The 21294-nt window shown below is 56.6% G+C and overlaps 1 protein-coding gene across 1 annotated transcript in view; it reads right to left on the minus strand.

The window, feature by feature from the left end:
- Positions 1-7535: 7535 nt before the first annotated feature.
- The window catches only part of CMIP (c-Maf inducing protein), a 237977-nt gene continuing 224218 nt past the window's right edge, over positions 7536-21294 (minus strand). The window contains exons 14-21 of the mRNA XM_029213509.1: positions 19774-19881; positions 17046-17162; positions 15308-15448; positions 14465-14512; positions 13272-13418; positions 12313-12418; positions 11178-11248; positions 7536-9532 (exon numbers count right to left, since the gene is read on the minus strand). Coding sequence (XP_029069342.1) covers positions 9479-9532; positions 11178-11248; positions 12313-12418; positions 13272-13418; positions 14465-14512; positions 15308-15448; positions 17046-17162; positions 19774-19881 — 792 coding nt within the window. The 3' untranslated portion in view covers positions 7536-9478. The remainder of the gene's footprint in view (positions 9533-11177; positions 11249-12312; positions 12419-13271; positions 13419-14464; positions 14513-15307; positions 15449-17045; positions 17163-19773; positions 19882-21294) is intronic.

Here is a 21294-nt window from a genome sequence, read left to right on the forward strand (position 1 = left end):
AGCTTTTCTGAGACCAGATTAAAGGAGCGCAGGCCCTGCACACACCTTGATCCTTATCAGCAACTCTGCCCTTGAACCACTGCTCTAAAACTCCTCACCAAATCCTCCTGGGTTGGGACACACAGTTTTTCAGGGCACGAGCTCACTGTATCCCCCTTTGCCTGGCAAAGCAATAAAGCTCTTCTTTTCTACTTCATCCAAAACCGCCTTTGAGATTCGATTCGGCACCGGCTGCACAGAGGCCGAGTTTTCGGCAACACTGTGAGGGGTAAGTTGTGCCCAGCAAGCTGCTAAGATTCCAGAACCCCATTACTTGAACCTCCCTTCCCACTGGATCTGACAGCCCCTTCCCCTCCCTGGCAAATCAGAGAGGAGGCGCCGCCCGGTGTTTTAGGGGTGTTCAGATCCTCGTCCCTACCTTTACGTCAGAGGAAAAACAGCCAGGACGTCTGTCACCAGGAGCTTGGTGGAGACCTTCCAGCCCGTCCTCGGCCTCCTGCTTCTTTGATGACCACAAGTGCTCTGGGGAAGGTTTCATTTCTAGAGGTGACTCTGAAAGGCAGGTTTCAATACACTGATCAGGGAGCAGGTGGATTTCATCTCCCTGACAAATCTGGGAGAGGCTAGCCCAGGCTTGCCTTATTCAGCATTACCGTGGAACAGGAGGGAAAGTCAGCCTTAAGGTTTTCAAGGCCGCATCCAAGTCTGGATAGAGTACACTGAAAAATAAAGCCAAGTCACCTATCCTGCCATGTACAGCTGTGCAGGTTGGGCACTGTACAAGGGCGCCGCATTTAGAAGTTTGTATGTTTGTTACATAAACTTGAATATTTACTATGACAAATTTCCAGCAGGTGGCAGTAGAGTGTTTTGAGGAGGCGACACAACCACTCACCAAGAGGCTTCACAAGGACGGACAAGTATGGCTCTGATAGGAGATGTCATGGTGGCATTGGCACCCCTTATGCTCTCCAGCCCAGACTCAGCAGAGAGGAGAAGCAGCCACCTTGTCATTTAAAAAATTCTGTTTTGATGCCACTTAAGAAAAAACGGATGCAAAATTCAAATTAAACAAACCACTTTAAAGTGGCATTTCGAACATTCACAATGTTGCACAATCACCACCTCTATCTAGCTCCAAAAATTTTTCATCACTGTCGGGCTGCACCCCGCAGGCCTATAAGGCCTGCACTTGCCCAGCTTTAAGATGGAAGAAAGAGCCCAGAGTCGGCAACAGAGACATCAGAGGTTTAATGGATGGGGGAGCTTACACGTCTGAAGCAAGGTCCTGGAGCAACGTCCCACCGAGCAACACCCCACCGTGTGTGGCTCCTGGTGGGTAGGACATGGTGGCAGGCTTTGCTCCTGAGGGCCAGGGGAGGTTACCAGTTATACGGGAAATGACCTCAGGTGGGCTCATTAGTTGCCAGGGAAACCAGCAGAGGGACAGGAGGCGAGGCCCCTCACCGGCCCTTTGATAAGAACAATCACTAGCTGGGGCCCCCGGGGCAAGTACACACAGGAAGGTCAGTCAGGTGAGTAGGGTGTAGGGGAAGCAGGCCCTGGTCAGGCAGAGGTTGGAAGAGAGCAACAGAACAGCCACCTTGAGTGGCCTGACCATAAACTCAACCCCAAATAAAACCCCATAGCCATGAAGCAGTCACTCCCCAGCCACTGGTAAACACCAATCTGCTTTCTCCCTATACACGTTTGCCTATTCTATTATTTCATATAAATGGACTCATACAGTATGTGGTCTTTTGTGTTTGGCTTATTTAACTTAGCGTAAGCTTCTGAAGATTCATCCATGTTGGAGCATGTATCAGTGCTTCATTCCTTTTCATGGATGGATAAGAGTCCACTGTCTATATATACCATGTTTATTTATCTGTTTATCTATGGATGGGCATTTGGATTGTTTCCACCTGCTGCCACTTTTATAAAGTTGATGTGGGGCTTTCTCTGGTGGTCCAGTGGTTAAGACTCCACGCGTCCAATGCAGAGGGCGTGGGTTTGATCCCTACTCAGGGGAACTAAGATCCCACATGCTGTGTGGCCAAAAAAAAAAAAAAAAAAGTTGACATGTAATGAACACAGTAAATTACACGAATCACACCCCAGAAGATTCCCTCCTACCTTCCTCATCAATAACAACCCCTGGGCTTCCCTGGTGGGGCAGTGGTTGAGAGTCCGCCTGCCGATGCAGGGGACGCGGGTTCGTGCCCCGGTCCGGGAGGATCCTACATGCCGCGGAGCGGCTGGACCCGTGAGCCATGGCCGCTGAGCCTGCGCGTCCGGAGCCTGTTGCTCCGCAACGGGAGAGGCCACAACGGTGAGAGCCCCGCGTACCGCAAAAAAAAAAAAAAATAACAACCCCTACCTTGCAGAGATAACCACTACTGTGACCTCTATAACCACAGATAACTTGTGCTTCTTCATGAACTTTATACAAATGGAATCACACAGCAAACCCTCATTTGTGTCTGGCTCCTTTCACACAGCATAACGTCTGTCCAATTCGTTCACGCCATTGTGTGTATCCGTTGTATCTTTTTCTCTTTTTCTGCAGAATCCTCTCATATGGACATGTCACCATGTATTTATTCTTCCTCCTGTTGATGGAGGCATTTGCGTCGTCCGCTGTATGTCTGTTCCACAGTTAGTTTATTCATTCTCCTGTTAGTGGACATTTGGGCTGTTTCCACTTTGGGCTATTATGAATAACACTGCTATAAACATTCTTGTTTGTGTCTCCGGCGGACACATGAGCTCAGCTCTCTCAGGCGTCTACCCAGGAGCAGAGCTGCATGGTCACGGGGCCAGCAGACGTTTAGCTTTAGTAGATATGCTTCCCAAAGCGGCAGAACCAATTTCTACTCCTGCCAGCAAAGTCTCAGAGCTTCTGTCAGCCGCCACTCCCACCTCTGAAAATGGGTGCAAGCTGATTCTGGGGGCCCCTGTCGCACAGTTCTTCCAGCTCGGCTGGGAGGCACTTGTGTTGCTGAGGTTGGGACAGGAATACCCGGTGACCTGGTATCCTTGGGAGGGATTTCCCAGCCTGTCGTGGAGATGCTCCCCTCCATCCTGTCCCTCTGTCCCCTGGCACAGTCAGTCACTGTCTTAGTTTGGGCTTCCCCAGAAGCAGGCTCTGCGATAACTATTCCAGCAAAGGTAGCCTATTTGGGAAGTGGTCCCAGGAACCATGAATGAGACCATGGGAAAGTGAGGGGAGAAGAGCAGGAAGTCCTAACAAGCAAGTCAGCCCAGGGGGCAGCTGGAGATTAATCCCAGGGAAGGACTCCAGGAATCAAGGAAGAAAAGGAGCCTTGGAGGTCTCCGCCCCCACCAGGAGCCAGAGAGCAGGGGCATTTACACACCAGCTCCCCCTGCCACGAGGGCTGCTGCCAGGCAGAGGTGCAATTCTGGGCCTCACAGAGCCTCAGGGAATAAGCCAAGAAACCGAACTTCACCCTTCACTCCTTGCTGGCCCTCCTTCCATACCTATCACCATGTTCTACAGTTTTACTCCTAAGCTTCTCTTGAATTTGTTTCTCCACGTGGTCCAAGCCACAGCCTCAGCCCCATCCACTCACCAGTCAGCAGTGGAGAGATCTTCCCATAATGACTGGGTCATAAGGTTGCTTTGATCCCCAGCTCCCTGCGTGGCCTTGACCAAGAGACCCAGCCTGTTCTGGCCTCCACTTCCCCATCGGTCAAGAGGGATCATGTTAGCACCTGCCTCATAGGCCTGCCAGGAGGAGTAAATGAGTTCAGACCTATAAAACCCTGTTACCATGCCTGGCGTGTAGTAGGTGCTGTATACATGCTTTGTCAGCAAATGGATAAGATAACTGCAACGTCCTTACAATCGTTCATAGCCCTTGGGGTAAATCCCAGACTTCGATCAATAAATATGACTAACGAGACACTGGCTGGTCTCACCCCACACCTTCCCCCCCGTGATATGCTTAGTGGTGGCCCCAGAAGGTACCTTCACCTGGAACCAGTGACCAGGAACTTATACGGAAAAAGAGTCTTCTTCGTAGATCCCGTAATCATGCTAAGGATCTGGTCATGAGATCATCCTGGATCATCCAGGTGGGCCCTAAATCCAACGTCAAATGTCCTTACAATAGAAAGACAGAGGGAAATGTGAGCTGGAGAAGAGGAGGAACCACATGAAACAGAGGTAGAGATGGGAGAGATGCAGCCGCCAGTCAGGAACGCCAGTAGCCACCAGAAGCCGGAAGGGAGAAGGAAATGTTTCTCCTCTACAGTCTTCAGAGGGAGCAGTGGAAGCGTGAAGTCCTAACCACTGGACCACCAGGGAATTCCCCCTGCCGACATCTCTATTTTGGACTTCTGGTCTCCAGAAACAATACATTTCTGTGTTTTCAGCCACCGGGTTTGTGGTACTTTTTGTGGCAGCCCTGGAAAACGGAGGCACTCTGTGTTTTAGGGCTGCTGTGAAAAAGCACCACAAACTGGGGGGCTTAAAATAACAGAAGTGTATTCTTTCACAGTTCTGAGGGCCAGAAAACCAAATTCAAGGTGTTGGCAGGGTTGGTTTTTTCTGAGGGCTGAGGGAGAGTCTGTTCCCAGCCTCTCTCCCGGCTTCTGGTGGCTTACTGGCCATCTTTGGTGTGTAAGAGGCATCATTCTCGTCTCTGCCCTCATCTTCACATGGCCTTCTGCCTGTGTGCCTGTCTCTTCAGATCAGTCTCCTGCTGTGCATGTCTGCTTCTGTGACCAAATTTCCCCTTTTTACAAGGACACCAGCCATACTGGATTAGGGCCCACTCTAATGACCTCATTTTAACTTGAATACTCTGTAAAGACTTTATTTCCAAATAAGGCCACACTCTCAGGTACTAAGAACTTCAACATCTCTCTTTTAAGAGACACAATTCAACTCCAACGATAACAGCCACCGCCCCGCCCCCATGCCCACCATGCTTTCCATCTGCAGGTCCCAACACAGATCCCGCTCCAGTCTGTCGCCACGTCTTTGCACACCCCCCTTTCCTCTCTGATGATGTGACGAATGTCCTCATTCTTCACTGTCAACAATACCACCTCCTCCAGGAAGCGCCGCCCCCCCGCCCCGACTTCCAAAGCCTGGGTTAGCTGCCACCCTCCATGCCCACCATAGCTTCCTGTCATAGCATCTGTCACACAATATCAGGGCTGCCTGACTGATTGCCAGCATATGCCAGGTCACTGGGGCCCTGGAGGGCGAGGGCCATGTCTCCTGCTTCTTCTAGCATGTTTTCTAGAACGTGCTAGCACCTGCTAGAAACAGGTGTTCAATAAGGACTAGTTGAATGCATGAATGAATGAGGCCAGGCCCTTTTCCAAGGCTCTCTGACCCCTTTCCCGGCTGGCCTTTAGAGAAACTTCTAGCAGTCTGTCAGACACAAATGACAACCAGGTTCCCACGTGGTACAACTCCAGGGAGTACCATTCACACTGTAGTCTAAGTGACGGGAGGACAGCTCATTCTAAAGTAGGCACTGTTTGAGTGTGGCAACCTGGAGAATTGCATCAGGCTGGCCTGCGGACCACAGAGCTCAGATCCCACTAACCCAGTGGCCACTCTCTTGGGAGTGCTTCTCCCTGCCCCCATTTCAGGATCTACCCTGATATTTCCTGATGAACTTCCCTCCCCAGCTCAAGGACCTAGCGCTCCACTGGGTTCTCACTGGGCCCCTCACCAACAGCTGTGGGGGGAGGGGGGGAGGGGGGAAGAGGGGGAGAGGGGGGAGTTGCACGTGTGTTACGGGAGGAACAGGTAGGGTCCTGGCCTGAAACAGAAGACCCACTCTGGTGGGTTCTGTAAAGTCAGTGAGGAAGGTCTAGCTCTGGAGGGGCGGTGCTGGCTAGGTAATTGACAAGGGACGCTGAGGTCCCGGAACATACACCAGGGGGCTCTTACCACATGCAAGTCGGCAGGGTGAGTGGAAGACGCGGTGTAACTCAGTTTCTGTAGGAGGAGGGCAAGTTGGTGACCTTCTGGTCCAGAGGGTGGGCGGGGTTAAGGAAAGTGAGGCACGTGGGTGGGCGGGGTTAAAGGGACGTGAGGCACGTGGGTGGGCGGGGTTAAGGGACGTGAGGCACGTGGGTGGGCGGGGCAAATAAATGTGAGGCACCTGAAGCTGGCAGCCCGCAGGTCCTTCCAGGCCAAGGCTGAGGGTGGGGGTGAGGGTTGTGCTCAGAGCTGGAATCGTGGAGGGCGGCTGCCGGGGGAGAGGGGGGGGCGGGGGGTGGTACCTGAGCTCACAGAGGGAGGCCGATTCTGCAAGAAAAGCATGGGGGAGGAAACGCCCTGATTCTCTCTTCCCGCGTCCCTGCCTCTCTGCCAGGTAGCCAGCATTCTCCAGGTTCAGCCGGAGGAGCCCAGGTGACAGGGTGGGGAGGAGGGCTGAGGACAGGTGCCTGCAGCGTCCTACCTTTTCCATCTGGCAGTGATGAGCGCCTGCTGAGCCAGGCCCTCTGCTGGGTGGGAAGGATCAGAGACGGCAGGTTGCGGGGCCTCACAGCCCCGTGTCTCGGCCCGCAGCTGGCTGTCGTGAAGCCAGGGCCATCTGGCCTGAGGACCGGAGCTCCTGGAGCTCGCCCGCCAGCCCTGCAAGTCCAGGGCCCTCCTTGTTCTCACTTAGGGCACCTGGCTTCCCTGAGTGGCCGGAGGTCGTCATGTGGGTCAGCTGACAGGCCGCACACCTGAGGGATGTAGAGGCCTCGGGGAGTGAGGAGGCCAGGGGAGGGGGAGGTGTGCGGAGAGGCAGGGAGGTAGCGGGGGTGGGAAAAAGGTGTGGGGTTATCAGGGGGTGGTGAGGGGGTTACACCAGTTGTCCTTGGGAGAGGGATGAGGGCCCTGGCTGAAAGGGGCGGGGGCGGATGGAGGTGCAGAGGGAGGAGACTCAGCAACCTAGCAGCAGTGGGCTGGCCGTGGGGCAGGGTGGAGGGGAAAGTTCCGTTTCTTCTTATCTGGGGGAGGAGCCAGCTGGCTGGATGCGTCTAGGCGCTGGACCTCAGGGAGCCCGCCACAGACCAGAGGCATCCACGTCAGCCAGAGCTTCTCAGAAATGCAGGGTCTTTGGTGCCCACCCAGACCCTGGGGATCAGAACCCGCATTTTCTGGAGACTCACTGGACTAGAGCTTCCGTGACGCCCTACCGCACAGCAGTCTAGGTGGACGGCCGGGTTCTACCCTGGGGGTGACTCTCCCCCCCCCCCCCCCCGGCGACACTAGGCCCCATCTGGAGACATCTTCAGTTACAACTGCAGTGGGTGGTGGAGAGGTACTCCTGGCATCTAGTGGGTCAGGGCTGGCGGGGGCCTGCTCAACATCCTTTGATGCCCAGGGCGGCCTCACAACAAAGGAAGATCTGCCCCCTAACGCGCCAGGGTGAGGAGTCCTGGACACTCAGAGAGGGTGTCCGGGCTCTGCCGTGAGCCCCCGACTCTCGGCCTAGGTCTCGTCCCTTCCCATCGCCCTGCGAGGCCCCTTCAAAGCCACACAGAAAGGCCAGATGTCAATGAGTCACTTACAGTTTATTTTTGCCTGAAAGTATTTCACATCTCTGAACACAGCTACGTGACAGTAGTATTAACCATCAGGAAAAGCAACAGTGCGAAGGGAAAAGGTGGCATGTCTCGACTCTTCTTTTTTTTTTTCTTTTAAAATTTTTTTTTTTTTGCTTCTGCTTCTTCCTGCACCAGAGTGCTGTAAAGTATGGGACCGAAGGGGAGCGAATAAAACCAAACAACAGAAAACAACAACAAAAAAAAACACGAAACAGAACACACTCACACGCACACACGAAATCAAACCTGGCACGGAAAATGAATTAAGACTGAAACCCAATTTCTTTTTTTTTCCTTTTTTAAAAAAATGAGGGCATAGTCGGGGGGTAATAAAGTCTACCTAGCAAAGTATAAAACGACAAAAGCATGGTTTCCATTGAATAAGATTAAATATATATAAAACAATTACATTGACTGGGGGTTAGGTCTGGAGGTGCTGAAGGGGGGCTGTGTTTGTGCTAAACCAACAGAAGAAGGGGCTTGGGGGAGAGGTGACCCCAAGTAAACCATGAGGGCTGTTTTGTACAGTGAGGGCTTGTTTATAAAAGAAACAGAGGTTGGTGTGTCTTTGGGGCAGGTGTGGGGACGGAGGGGGCAGAAGGGGCGTCTGCGCTGCAGTGGTCACATTCGTGGGCGGGGTGGGCAGTCAGGCTGGTGGAGGCGACGTCTCTCTTCTCCCAAGAGACCATGCAGAGAGGCGGGCATGCATGAGGGGACCGCGGGAGGCACAGGACGGCGGGGAGGCCACAGGTCGCAGAGCCTCAGCGGGGACGGGGGCAGCAGAGGCCACCGCAGATGGGAGAGCTCCGGGGGAGGGGGCGGGGCAGCTCTCCTGCGGGACGGACGGGAGGACAGGTTAGCACCCTCCCCCTCCAAATGTGTAAAAGGGGGCCGAGAGAAAGCTGGGGCCATAGAGGAGCAAGACGACAATGTGGGGACCCCACTTCTCCTCCCCCAGCTGACCTCCACCCTGTGAGGAAACTGGAGACGTCTGGGATCGAAACACACGGTGGCGTGGCGGGCAGAGGGATGGACGGACGGACCGACATGAGAGCGTTAGCAGAGAGAATCCATTACGAAAAAGCAATTAATTTTCCAAGGAGGTTCTTTTTTTTTTTTTTTTTCCGTCTGTTTGTTTCCTTTAAAAAAATAACAAGAATACTACCACTACCCTGACAGCTGACTGGTTTGTACAGTACTACACGCCAGGGGCGGCCGGCGGGCAGGCAGGCGGGCGGGTCAAAGACTTCATAAATAAGAAGCAGGTCCCAGACCTGCAATTTGTCAATGTTTCTTAAATAGGCGCATTATTTAAATCTTATGTACAACAAGAATCACTTTGCATAGCAATGGCGAGGACACAGGACGGGTGTGAGTGTGATGACGTGACCATGTGACCGGGTCTTGTCCGATGGTGATGGCGATGGCGATGGCGACGGCGGGGCGAGTTCTCCGCAGGGCCTCGGAGGGAGAAAGCATCCTTCCTTGGCCTCCAGGCCCGTCGGGGTTGCAAGACGATGGCATCAGAGTTGACTCTTCCCACATGGCATTGAACACAGAGGCAAAGAAAATCCACAAAGGGTCCCCCCTCCCCAAGCGCCCCCATCCCCACCCTCTCCCGGACCCGCTGCCGCTCCTCTGGTTGCTACAAAGTCCGTTTTAGATCAGGTCAATGTTTCCGATTATGAAGCTAAAAGAATTAGGTGGGGGCTGGGCGTGCTTACGTACCCCCTCCCCACCCCCTCCCCCCTCCGCCCTCCGCCCCCAGAAAGACTCCCCCGTCTATCTCACAGCCAGGACGCGGGGTGGGACCCCGAGACCCGCTGCTCTACAGCTATTAGTCAAGAGTTGCGTGTCGCAGTTGCAAACTCCTTCCTGCCGAGCGGGAGCTTCACCAGGCTTCCGTGTAGCGGACGTCCACCTCCTTCAGGTTGGGAAGCTTGGCCTGGGGGGAGCAAGAAGGATCCAGTCCCTTCCAGAACCTGGTGGCGCAGAGCTCCATCCCGCCCCTGCCCGGCGGCTGGCATTCCCACAATGCCCTCCCCACTTTGTCACCATCGGGGGCTCCCGAGCCCAGAGCTGGGGAACCTCCGGGAGAACCAAGTAGGCGGCACGTGGCCCCACAGAAAGCAGGTGATAGCTGCTGGGGAGTCCACATTCCCACCCCACAGAGGCTTCGGATCACTGGCTCTGGGGGCAGGAAACCCAGGATGTGAGCCCCCCACCACTGTCACTTGCAGGCCACCTGCCCTTGGGTAGAGCCCTGGCCTCCGGGAGCCGGCTTCCTCATCTGTGGAGGGAATCCGAGTCCAGTCCCTGGCTCACGGGACGGGGCGAGGGACTAGATACCAAACGCAGGGCAAACCCAGAGCACCCGGTCCGAGACAGTGCCTGTGCCCTCAGGGCTGTCAGGAGTCCGGCGGGGAGAATGGAGAGGGATCCATAAGCTGCGGGTTCCTGGCGGGTGGGTGGAGATCCTTCCCACTCAGGCTCCCCCACGTGGATCTGTGGCCGGACTACAGGATCCCACCTGCTACTCCTCAGAGCGGCTTCCTGCCCCCCACCGCTGCCACCCAGACGCGCTTGTGCTCTGCCTTCTTTTATGAACGGTTGACTTTTTCTTACAAGCCTTTGCTGTACAGAGAGGCTGCTAACTGGTCTCCTGCCTTTGCTTTCCGCCTCCCCAGCTTCCTGGGCACTGGCCTGCCCGGCAGACTCACTTTAACCACTCCTTTCTGTGCAGGCTCTCCCGCCCCAATGAACGGAGCTGGCGGTCCCCTCCTTGCTGGCCCCTGAGCCCCGTCCTGCTGCAGTCTGCTGCGCGTGTCTGTCTGCCAGGACTGAGCTCCCTCCTGGGCAGGGGTGAGCCCGCCGCACCTCGGCGTCCCTGTCCCCAGCGCAAGCACAGAAGGCGTCTGGAGGCTTGGCCAGTGAATGGGCCCCAGGCTACAGGTCTGGCTGAGCTGGAGGGGAAGCTGAGGGGGGGAGGCCCTGCTGGAGGTGGGCTTCCAGGGCGCCCAGGGTCTGGCACGGTCCTGGCCCAGCCCTTCCTTCCCAAGGGCGCTGGCTCTGCGGCCGAGCCCACTCCTCCGGGCCCGGGATGAGGGGGCGGCAGGAGCCTGCTGAAGGCCCAGCCCCTCCAGCCCTGACGAGACACGCGTTTTTACAAACAAAATGTGCCCACCTTCCAGCACCCAGATCCTCTTTCCTTGATTTTAAGCTGCCAACCTAGCCCAGCCTGCTGGTCCTGGGTCTCAGCTGTGTGACTGCACCAGCCCTGCAAACCTTCTCCATGCTGCTACCCCTCGCATGTACTCTCCCTCAAAAATCCTGCTTTCCACGTAACAACCAGAACGGACTTGTAAAAGCAGAACTCACTACCCTGCTTAGAGCCTCTGAAAGCCTCCCGAACCTGGATGAGATCCAGAGTCCTTCCGTGACCTGCGAGGCCTTATCCGGTCTGGCTTCAGTCTCTTCTCTCACTTTCTAGTCACGTTGGCTACAAAGTCGGTTCGTACCAACCCTTTCTGCCTCAGGACCTTTGCACTTGCAAAGGAAGGAAGGAAGGAAGGAGGGAAGAAAGGGATTACCTTCAGGTCTTCGTAGGTGTCCGCCGAGAGCTTGGTGCTGTTCATGTTTAAGCTGCAGAGACTCTTCATGGCTGTCCAGGGACAGACAGACAGACACAGTCATTAGGTCAGTGGGACCCCACAAGGGGCAGTTGCAGGTACAGGATGGAAAAGCTGGGGGCGGACTGAGTTGCCGAGACCTCTGGTTAGGAGATGGGGTCGGGGAGGTGGGGTTTCAGAGGCACAGCCCGGGACCACTACGTACAGAAGGTCTATTTCAGGCAGGAGCTGATCTGAATGGGGCCCACGTTCTCCCCCTGCCCTCTGAGCCTCTCTCCCTTCTGGTCCCCCTCTGTCATGTCCCTCCACTGCCTGTACCCCAAATGTCCCCAGAACTTGCCTGTCACACTGCAGACAGTGGACCCCGCTGTGACTCTAAACCTCATCCTCTCTGCCCTCTGTTACCCCGTCACCTGCCCCCAGCCACTCCCAAGCCACCCAGAACATGCCGACGACCTTGCAGGAGTCATGCCCACTGCCCAGCATGCCTCCCCCTCGGTCAATTCCTACGTATGTGTCTTTCACCCCCAGATCCAGTCACCTCTCTGGGAAGCCTTCCTGGATTCCTCTCAGCTGAGGCCCAGGGCCTCTCATCTAAACCAATGGACCTGGAAATGGGAAATGCAGATTCCCAGGCTCAACGTCACCCAAGATTTGAGTTTAGTAGATTGGGGTCAGGGTACAGAAATCGACAGTTCTAGGCGCCTCGAGTATTTTGTGGCTCCTTCTACTAGGGCAGTGCTTCTCAAACTTTAATGTGCGTTGAGAATCGCCCGGCACTTTGTTACAGTGCAGTTTCTGAGTCAGCAGGTCTGGGGCAGGGCCCGAGAATTTGCATTTCTAACCGACTCCCAGGTGAAGGCTGTGGCTGGGGCTACAGCTGCTGCGGCGGGTCAGGGGAGCACGATTGCCCTCAGGGGCTGGGACAGCGTCGGGAGGGCACGGGCTGGGCCTCACTCATTCTTCCTTTTTCCTCTAGAGCATCAGCTCCACGAGGGCAGGGATACTTCCGCCTGGCATGGGGGAGGTGCTCCGGGAGCACACAGCACGGTGCGCGAATGGAGGAAGGGATGAAGGGATGGATGGATGGACTCACAGCTGAGGGCCAGCAGGCCGGCGTCGGTGACGGGCGTCTCGCACAGGTTCAGCACCTGGAGCATCGTGAGGTGTTCCGACAGGAGCCGCAGGCCAGCGTCTCCAAACTGTGGGGCAGAGACCTTCTCAGCCTGGACACTGACGCTGGCCTCCCCGGGCACCCGGGGCGACGACCCCGAGGCAGGGGCAGCGGCGGAGCAAGGAGACAGGACAAAGCCCAGGCCTGAGGCCCATGGCCTCCACGCCTCAGGGCCTGGGCTGCTCTCGCTTCTCTCCAGAGACTCCAGTGCCCTGACCGGGTTCAAATCCAGCTTCTGCCGGTGCCGTGGACCAGACAAGGGCCCCCCCCCCCCCTGGAGTCGGTGTTGCCATCTGTCAAGGGTGGCTTTGAACTCAGTGACTCGTGGCTACTAGCGGGAGCCGAGGTGGCCCTTCCCTGGGCGGGACAGTGGGACAGCAGGGCCGCTGGGAACGCCCCGGTTCTCTTCTGCGAGATGAGGGTGTCGGCAGGGCCTGCACCTCACAGTGGAGTGGAGACCACACGTGCTGGTACGTGTTTAACAGCCCAGTCGGTACTAAGCACGGGCAGCGGGCACCGTGCGCTGTGGACATTATTACAAGGAGGAGACCCACCAGCCGCCTGCACAACCCCTGGGCAGGGGTGTGAGACCTGTGTCACGTGTCAGCTGTGCCGGGCACGTCCCTGCTCTGGGCCTTGGCGACTCCAACTGTGGGACGGGCCACTGGGCTTCACGAGGGGCGAAACCTTCTCTGGCCTGGGACCCTCTGGGGGACGTGGGCGCTGTGCCGTGGAGGGGGGTGGTGATGAAGCGACTGGCCCCGTGGGTTCTGGGCAGAAAGCCAGCCATGGAGGAGGGTGCAGGACAGGCCTGCGGCAGGGGTGCACGGTGGGCACGGAGGGGGGCGCAGGGGGCAGGGGGCAGGGCAGGCCACATGTACCTGAGTGGACCACAGGTTCAGCTGCTTGAGAGAAGGCAGTTTGATGAGGTGCTCAGCGCAGGCACTGGTTACGTTGGTGAAGGCCAAACTGAGGTTCTCCAGGTTTCCAAAGGAGCCAGAGCTCAGCAAACGAGCCAAGTCAGCATCCTGCAGACGGGACGGGCAGGCGGGGTCTCAGGAGGCCTGGGGCTGCCAGCAGCTCCCCGAGGCCCTAAGCCTCCCCTCCCCAGCCCCACAGAAAGCTGTGGCGGGGAGGAGAGCATGGTCCAGTGGGTTGGGACAAAACGGGGTGTCAGGGAGGGCACGACTGCCTCCGCATCTCCGTGGTGGCAGCTGCCTAGCTGGAGAAAGCCTTCGAAGCTGTGACTCACAGCCTGAGTCACCAGTGGGGTGTTCCAAGGCCACGTCCCTCCCGCAGGCGTGTGCATGTGTGTCCGACCGTCTCACTTTCCCAGGCGGGAGCTTGCGCCCATTTCCCACCTGCAAACACTGAGGCCCTTTCAAGGAGTGTGTGAGCACTAGACTCTGAGGTCATTGAGGGTCCCTTCTATCTTTGTGATAGAATCCTTGAGTTTTAGCTGCCAACTGGCTGCCCTGGATTAAGGCTAATCTCCCAGCTAGGTGGGGCCACGTGCTAAACCTGGACAACGGTATACAAGCAGATGTGTCCCGCAGAACTTCCAGGAAGGTCCTTAAAGGGAAGGGGCGTGTTCCTCTTTGCCTCTTCCTCCTTCCTCCTGGCTTGAATGGAGATAAGAGGGCTGGAGCTTGAGCAGCCAGTTTGGACTATGAGGTGGAAGCTATGTGCCAAGCACAGTGGGGCAGCAGGATAGAAGGAACTAAGATCCCTGAAGACCTTGTAAAATGGGGAAGGAGGCACCAGCCTGATAGGCTTCTTGTCATAAGATAAAATGAACTATGAGCACAATTTATCTGGTACGTGAATCCTCAACGTATATGAGCTATTATCATCATTATGAATAACTGGTAACATATTAACATTAATATCAACAGTAATCTTTATCATAATGTTTGGTTTCCTGCAACCCAGTTCCCTCCTAGGGAGGGAAGTACCATAGGGTCCCTGTTCACCTCCTCCCATCACCTCCAGCACACACTGTCTGCTGTTCCCCACCAGGGAGGATAACCCGCTTCTTCCCTCCCAGCCCTGCAGGAGAATGAAACCAACTCACTGTGGACTTGGAGGGCAGTGTTAGCCTGGTGGGCCCGCCTTTCCTTTGCTGAAACAGAAGTCAGACTGGTTACGACCCACTTTTCCCTGAGCCCTCACCCGGTACCCGCGCCTCCATAACACCTCTCATGGCACTGTTTGTATTTCTTGGTAGAGGCAGGCAACATGGTGGTCTTTGTCTCAGGGGCAGACCCCGAGGCCAGGTCTGAGGGCAGGTGGTTTATCAGAGAGGCGATCCCAAGAAACCCCAGCAGGGGAGCGGGGAACTGAGACCACAAAGGCCCCTAAAGGAAGAGGCTGTGATCACCCCAGCTACCCCTGGGCCTCTGGGAAATGGTGGCGAAGTCACATCTCACAGAGAGACCCCACCTCTCCCGCCAGTCACTGGTTGAGAGCTGCTCCAGGAGACCACGGGGTGTGAATTCTCCACCCCTTCTGTCCTGCTGTGCCCGTGGACAGAGAAAGCCCTCTGGCCAGGAGGTACGGGTGCTGGCATTCGGAAATCAAGCCCCGTGCCCTGAAATGAAGGGCCTGAGGGAAGTGGGCGAGGGAGGAGGGGCACAGACAGCCACTGCCAGGCTTGGCTCGGAGGGTGACACAGGATGTGTGTGTGACCAGGCCCATATGGGCTGTTTGACCTTGGGCCGCAGACTCAGCCTCTCTGATCATCTGGAAAGTGGCGGGTGGCAATCCCGACCTCTCTGGGTCTGGAGGAGGAGTCAGTGAGGTGGAGGCCGGCACAGGTGCCACGGACCCTGGGCTCTGCCCTGCTCACTGCAGCCCCGCGCTCGCTGCTGGGCAGGGGAGCCCCGGAGCCGGGCCGGGCAGCCGGGCGTGGACTCACCAGCTCCTTCAGCTCCCGCTGCCGGTCGCACAGCTGCTCATACATGCGCTTCCCCACGCCCGTGCTCTCCAGGGTCGAGATGATCTGCAGCTGCGTGTCGTTGTTGTCGATGATGTTGTATTCCAGCATCAAGCACAGGATCTGCCAAGAGCCGGGAGGAGAGTTACCGCCAGCCCGAGACTCTGGGCGGGGCTGGTTCTCAAAGGCGCGGAGGCCTGAACCCTCAGCCTGTCCCAAGGGCCCCTCACGCCTCGGGAGGCGGCCAAGCTCGGCACACCCATGCGTTCCCAGGTCTTGTTCTCTCCCCGCTCTCTGCACTTCCGGCTGTGCGATGCTGGGGGGATCGCCTGCCCCGGTGTCCCCTCTGTGTAACGGGAACATTAGTGCACACACACGCAGCGCTTGGGAGCTCCCAGTTAACGCTTGTGGGCACGATGCACGCCGGGCCCCTATGGCCTGGTAGAGCCCGAAAGACAGGACACCTCTTTCTATCCCTTGCTTTTCCACGGAAAGCTCTGGGAGTCAAACTCTTTGATGCTCTCCCTGCTGAGAGGTGAAGTCTAATTCCCATCCCCTTGACTATGGGCCTGGCCTCGGTGACTCACTTCTTTTCTTTTTTTTCGGCACGCGGTCCTCCTACTGCTGTGGCCTCTCCCGTTGCGAAGCACAGGCTCCGGGCACGCAGGCTCAGTGGCCATGGCCCACGGGCCCAGCCGCTCTGCGGCGTGCGGGATCCTCCCAGACCGGGGCACAAACCCGCGTCCCCTGCATCGGCAGGCGGACCCTCAACTACTGCGCCACCAGGGAAGCCCTCACTTCTTTTTTTTTTTTTTTAATTAATTAATTAATTAATTTATTTGACTGCACTGGGTCTTAGTTGTGGCACGCCAATCTTTAGTTGCGGCATGCGTGTGGGATCTAGTTCCCTGACCAGGGATTGAACCCATGCCCCCTGCATTGGGAGCGTGGAGTCTTAACCACTGGACCACCAGGGAAGTCCCAGGGACCGACTTCTCATGGCCAGAAAGTGGCAGAAGTGATGCTGCCTGACTTCTGAGGTTGAGTCAGGAAAAGAGATATAGCTTCTGCCAGGTTTCTTTGGACAGTGGCTGTGGAAGCCCCAGGCTTCTGGGGACTTTGGGGGAGACAGAGGTGACATGAGTGCCCGGGGTTGGTGTGTGCTCCTCGGTGAGTGGGAAGGCTACGACCAAGGCTGCTGTGTGGACGGCGGCCTGGCAGCCCCAGCTGCTCCAGCCTCCGCTGGTCGCGTCCCCTCAGGCCAGCGCCAGACACGTGAGGGAAGCAGCCTTGGGAGGACCTAGCCCACCCCCATCTGACCGCGACCCCATGAGACACTCAGAGTGAGAAGTGGTCAGCTGAGCCCAGTCATCCCAAGACCCAGGAGCAAATAAATGAGCATTATTGTTTGAAGCCCCCATTTGGGGTTGGTCTGTTCTGCAGCAACAGACAAATGGAACAGAAACCTGCCCAGTCGATCCCTTGGACCCACGTGGATCAAAAAGTGAAATTAAAATGAAACTAGCAGACAGTTTGATGAAGGTCTCCCACTCCCGCTAAGCTCAGGAGGGCTGGGGCTGTGCCTGCCTCGTCCGCTGCCGTGTCCCCAGCTCTTGTAATAACTCAGGGCTCCTAGAAGCTCCTAGAAGGTGCTCCATCAACAAGGATGAAGTCCTGGGAGAGTTGGCAACCTTACCAGGGACTCGGGCCAGCTCCTTACCTCCACCATGGTCTGGTTCCCCCTCAGCGCCAGGAGCATGCAGGGTCCCAGCTTGTTTTCTGCCAGGGAGAGCAGGAATTTTTTGGTCTTGTAACAGGAGCCCATGAGGATGTGCACCTGTGAGGAGAGATGGGCCAGGTGAAGGGCAGTGACCGCGTGGGCTGTGGCCCGCGGTGCCTGCCTTCTACGTGCTACAAGGATCGTGAGACCAGAAGACACTGATCAGACACACCCCACACCCAGTCTGGACACTGCATCTGCAACGATCACCAGACTCTCCCCGGGGGATTCAAAGGACCCGCCCCCCCGACACCAGCTCCCATGTGGATGAACCTCGAGGACACTGTGCTACGTGAAGTAAGCCACTCACAGGACATATGCTGTAGGGTCCCACTCATGGGAGGGACCTAGGGTCAGACTACAGAGACAGAAAGGAGAAGTGGGGGTGGGGTGGGGTGTCGGGGCGGGGGGAGGGCGTGGGGAGTTAGTGTTTATAGCGGGGACAGTTTCAGTTTGGGAAGATGAAGTTTGGAGATGGATGGTGGTGGTGACTGCAGAACACTGTCGGTGCACTTGATGCTACAGAACTGTACACTTAAAAATGGTTCAGGTGGGCAGAAATTAACACAACACTGTAAATCAACTATACTTCCATAAAAATGTTTCAAAAAATGGTTAAGGCGGTAAGATTTATGTTATATATGTTTTACCTCCGCTCCGTACACACACACAAAAGCCCCCTCTCCCGTACCCCTTGGGACTCTGCTGACATCTGGCCCTCTGGGTCTTGGCACCGTCAAACCTGGCGGAAGCGTCTCGGCAGCCCCTGCTTAGGGTGCACAGGCCCACCCCTCCCACGCAGGGTAGGGAACGGTACGGAGCCCCGTCTCCCCTTCCCAAGCCCCCTGTGAGTCCCAAAGGCGTTCTGAGTGATAGCCTGCCCCAGAAACCCAAGAACTGGCAAATTCTGCTCCATCTTGGGTTATCTGCAGGGCAGCCATTAAGAAAAGTGTGTTTCTTTCTGGTGCATCTGGAGATGGGTGCCCAAGGGCAAGGGTCCCCAACCAACAGCTGGGAGGCCCAAACACCTGGTGTGCTCTCCCCCTGACTTCATGTTAGAGCAAATGCCCTTCTGCGGTTGGAAACGGCAGCCTAATCAAGGGGACCTCATCCGTGCCATGTGTCTCCATGGAAACGACGCATCACCATCCAGGGGCTGCCTGCTTCCTTCCCCACGTATATTCTTTTCTGCTCCATCACCAACAACTCTGGCATACAAATGCAATCTCTCAGGCTGGGGAGCTGCCAGCTCCCTGACTTCTCTCTCTCACAGTCCCCGCACCAAGGGGCGGGGGGGGGACCACGGGGCATTGCCATGGTGAAGCTGTGACATCAGAGCAGAGAAGCCTGTGAGAGGTGGTGCAGGCAGGCAAGGCCAGCATTTCCAGGACACACAGGGCACTCAAAGGGGACACGTCAGGCAGCAGGCGAGGAGTGGAGAGCAAGTGCGTAAGGAAAGGAACCTAAAAATAAGCCCCTTTCCAGAGAGGATCCAGAGGCAGTGCTGGGGTCTGTCGTCACTGCGCAAACACTGCCAAGTTCACTGCGGAGAGCGTTATGAGCTGCTCACTCCACTGAACCGGCTGCCCAGTAGCGATGAGAATAACCACACCCGTCACTTCTGCGCACTCACTGTGCGCTAGGCCCTGGCCCGGTGCCTCGCATATATTATCACAGGCAATCACCATGGTAATCCCGAGACGCCAGGACTATGCTCCCCGTTTCACAGACGAGGAAACCGAAGCCCCGAGAGGCAAGTTACTGATCCGAGGTCATCAGGCTAGCGTGTAGCAGGGCTGCAACCTTAGCCACGGCTAGCCTAGGCTTGCGCCCTTCTCAAGCTCTGGAACATGAGTGACTGTGGAACGGAGCTGGTTTTGTCAGCAAGCGGGCTAGGTGAGGTTGCCGGCCGCCTAGAGGAGCATCTGCCCTGGGGAAGGGGCATCTGTGCCTCCTTTCACAAGATGGACACTCTTTGCTACTGGAAGAAGGGCCGGCTCTGGACAGCGTGGGCCTGGCCGAGGGAGGAACTTGGAGGCCGGAGGCCTGTGTGACCTCGGGCAAGCCACTGCACCTCTCCGTGCCCGTTTCCACACAGAGGTAGTTAAGGGATGGGGCTGCCGTGAAGATGAAGAAAGATCGTGCATGTGAGGTGTCGGTCACAGTGCACAAGGAAAGTATCAGGAGTCACCAAGGATGCGGTTATTGGTCTGGGGATCTCAGATGCCTCATCTCCAAGGTGGGCCGGTCATCCTGACCTTGGCGATATGGGGCAAGGATCAGACGAGCTGGCGGATGGATCTGCAGTGCCTTCTAGGATACCTGTGCCCATTACGCGCTCAGTCCCTTGAACAAAGCAACGCGCTGCGGTGATCCCGATGAGCTTGGGCAGTTAACACCTGTAACGTCTGGAAGATGGGGTAATAGGAAGTGTCCCTCCTCACGCTGCTGGGGGAGCCTCTGGCTCGGGGCCTGCTCAGGTAAGAGGTGAGGAAGTGACACCTGTGGCCGGCGTCACCATCACCATCTTCATCACCGGCATCCTTTCAGCCTGGAAATTCCAGGGCGGCCTCAGGGGGCACGGGGCGGCTCTCTCACTGGTCAGGGGAGGGGAAGCCAATGTGCCCGCCCGTGGCTCCGGCCACTCCCACCCCTGCCCCTCACGTACCATGCTGGCGAACAGCTCCCCGTCGTCGTCGCAGGCCACCCCTCCGGGGCTGTAGAGCTGAAACCAGCCGTCCTTGCCGGCTCGCACGCTCAGCAGGCACGAGTGGACCTGCCGCAGGGGGAGAGCGCTTGGTCAGCCCCTGCAGACCCATGACGACGGTGGCCCACGATCCACACACGCCAATGGCAAACGTCCAGACAAGTCCCACGGTTAAGGAACCGGTTTAACTTAGTTTAGTCCAGACCTGCCCAGCCTTCTACTAAATTCCACGGAAGGCCTTTTGGGAAAAACTCTGATATCCATAAACAGGGGAACTCCAGCTCCTCAGGATGGAGGGCCGGGCCCTGGTTTGTTTAGCTGCCCTGAATAAAGCAAGTCTGTGGCCAAGCTGGGGTAGAGAGGCGCAAAGGGACCTCTGTGCCGCTCTCTCCAGCACCTTTGATGGGGGCATTTTTTTCTCCTTTCTCTGTCTGGGTCTCTGTCCCCCTCTCTGTGTCTTCAATTCCTCTCTCTCTCTGCTCTCCTTTCTCTCTGAACCTCTGCCCCACTCCCTCACTTTTGGGGCATTTGCCCCTCCACCTCTGGGGGTCTGCCTGCTTCCCTACTTCACCCTCATGGGTGCTGTCCCCAGGCTTTGCCTCTGTCCCGCCGATGTCTCTCTCTCTCTCTCTCTCTCTCTGGGACCCTGACATTCTCTCCTTAGGAGAAAGGGTCTCTGTCCAGAGTCGGGGGCAATTTCAGTGCTGCCCGAAGCACAGCTCTCTCTGTGGCTCTCAGCTTCCTCCCCAGGGCTCCACACGTCTGTGTGTGGGTGGCATGTGTACGTGTGTGCAAACACGTGTACACATGTGGGAGGAATTCCACATCCACCCCGGCCCCGCTGTAATTGCAGGGAGAGAGTGAAGGACGAGCTCCTGCCAAGAGTCACTTACTCACAGATACTCAGTTGATCACAACCCACACACAAGGAAACAGAAAGCAGGGGCGGCGGGGCTCTGACTTTTCCCTCTGAGTTGGAAGACTATCGGACGCTAACTTAGCTATACTTCAAAGAAACAAGGAAGCAAGAGTATGAAACTCTGTTCAACAGATACAGCAGAGAATCTATAAGAAAACAACTATGGCTCCATCTGGGAGGGAGAAGGTGGGAAGGGAGAGGAGTGAGGGGAAGAGAAGCAGGAGAGGAAATCAGAGCAGGAGGCGGGCGGAAGCGGGAGGCACGGCTGGCAAGAGGGGCCTGCTGGGGGGCCGTGTCCTCAGCAGCCTCCCGGGCGTTACCCGGGCTGGGAAGTTTCCCTCCTGGCACTTGGCACTGCCGCTCCGCCTTGGAATGCGGCTGGTACCACTTCTATTCATCAACTTCAAAGTCGGCGTCTGAAATGAAGCCTCACTTTCCAGGGGAATTCTGAGACTCTGCCTTCACGCACGGCGAGGGATGGCTCAGGTTTAAGAAGAACGGAGACCATCGCTGGTACCCAGACATTTAAAAGCTCCCTGTCTATGGCTTCTGCCCGAGGATCG

Source organism: Monodon monoceros, unplaced genomic scaffold (assembly GCF_005190385.1).
Source record: "Monodon monoceros isolate NGI ecotype Baffin Bay Population unplaced genomic scaffold, NGI_Narwhal_1 Super_Scaffold_10, whole genome shotgun sequence".
Lineage (NCBI taxonomy): Eukaryota > Metazoa > Chordata > Mammalia > Artiodactyla > Monodontidae > Monodon > Monodon monoceros.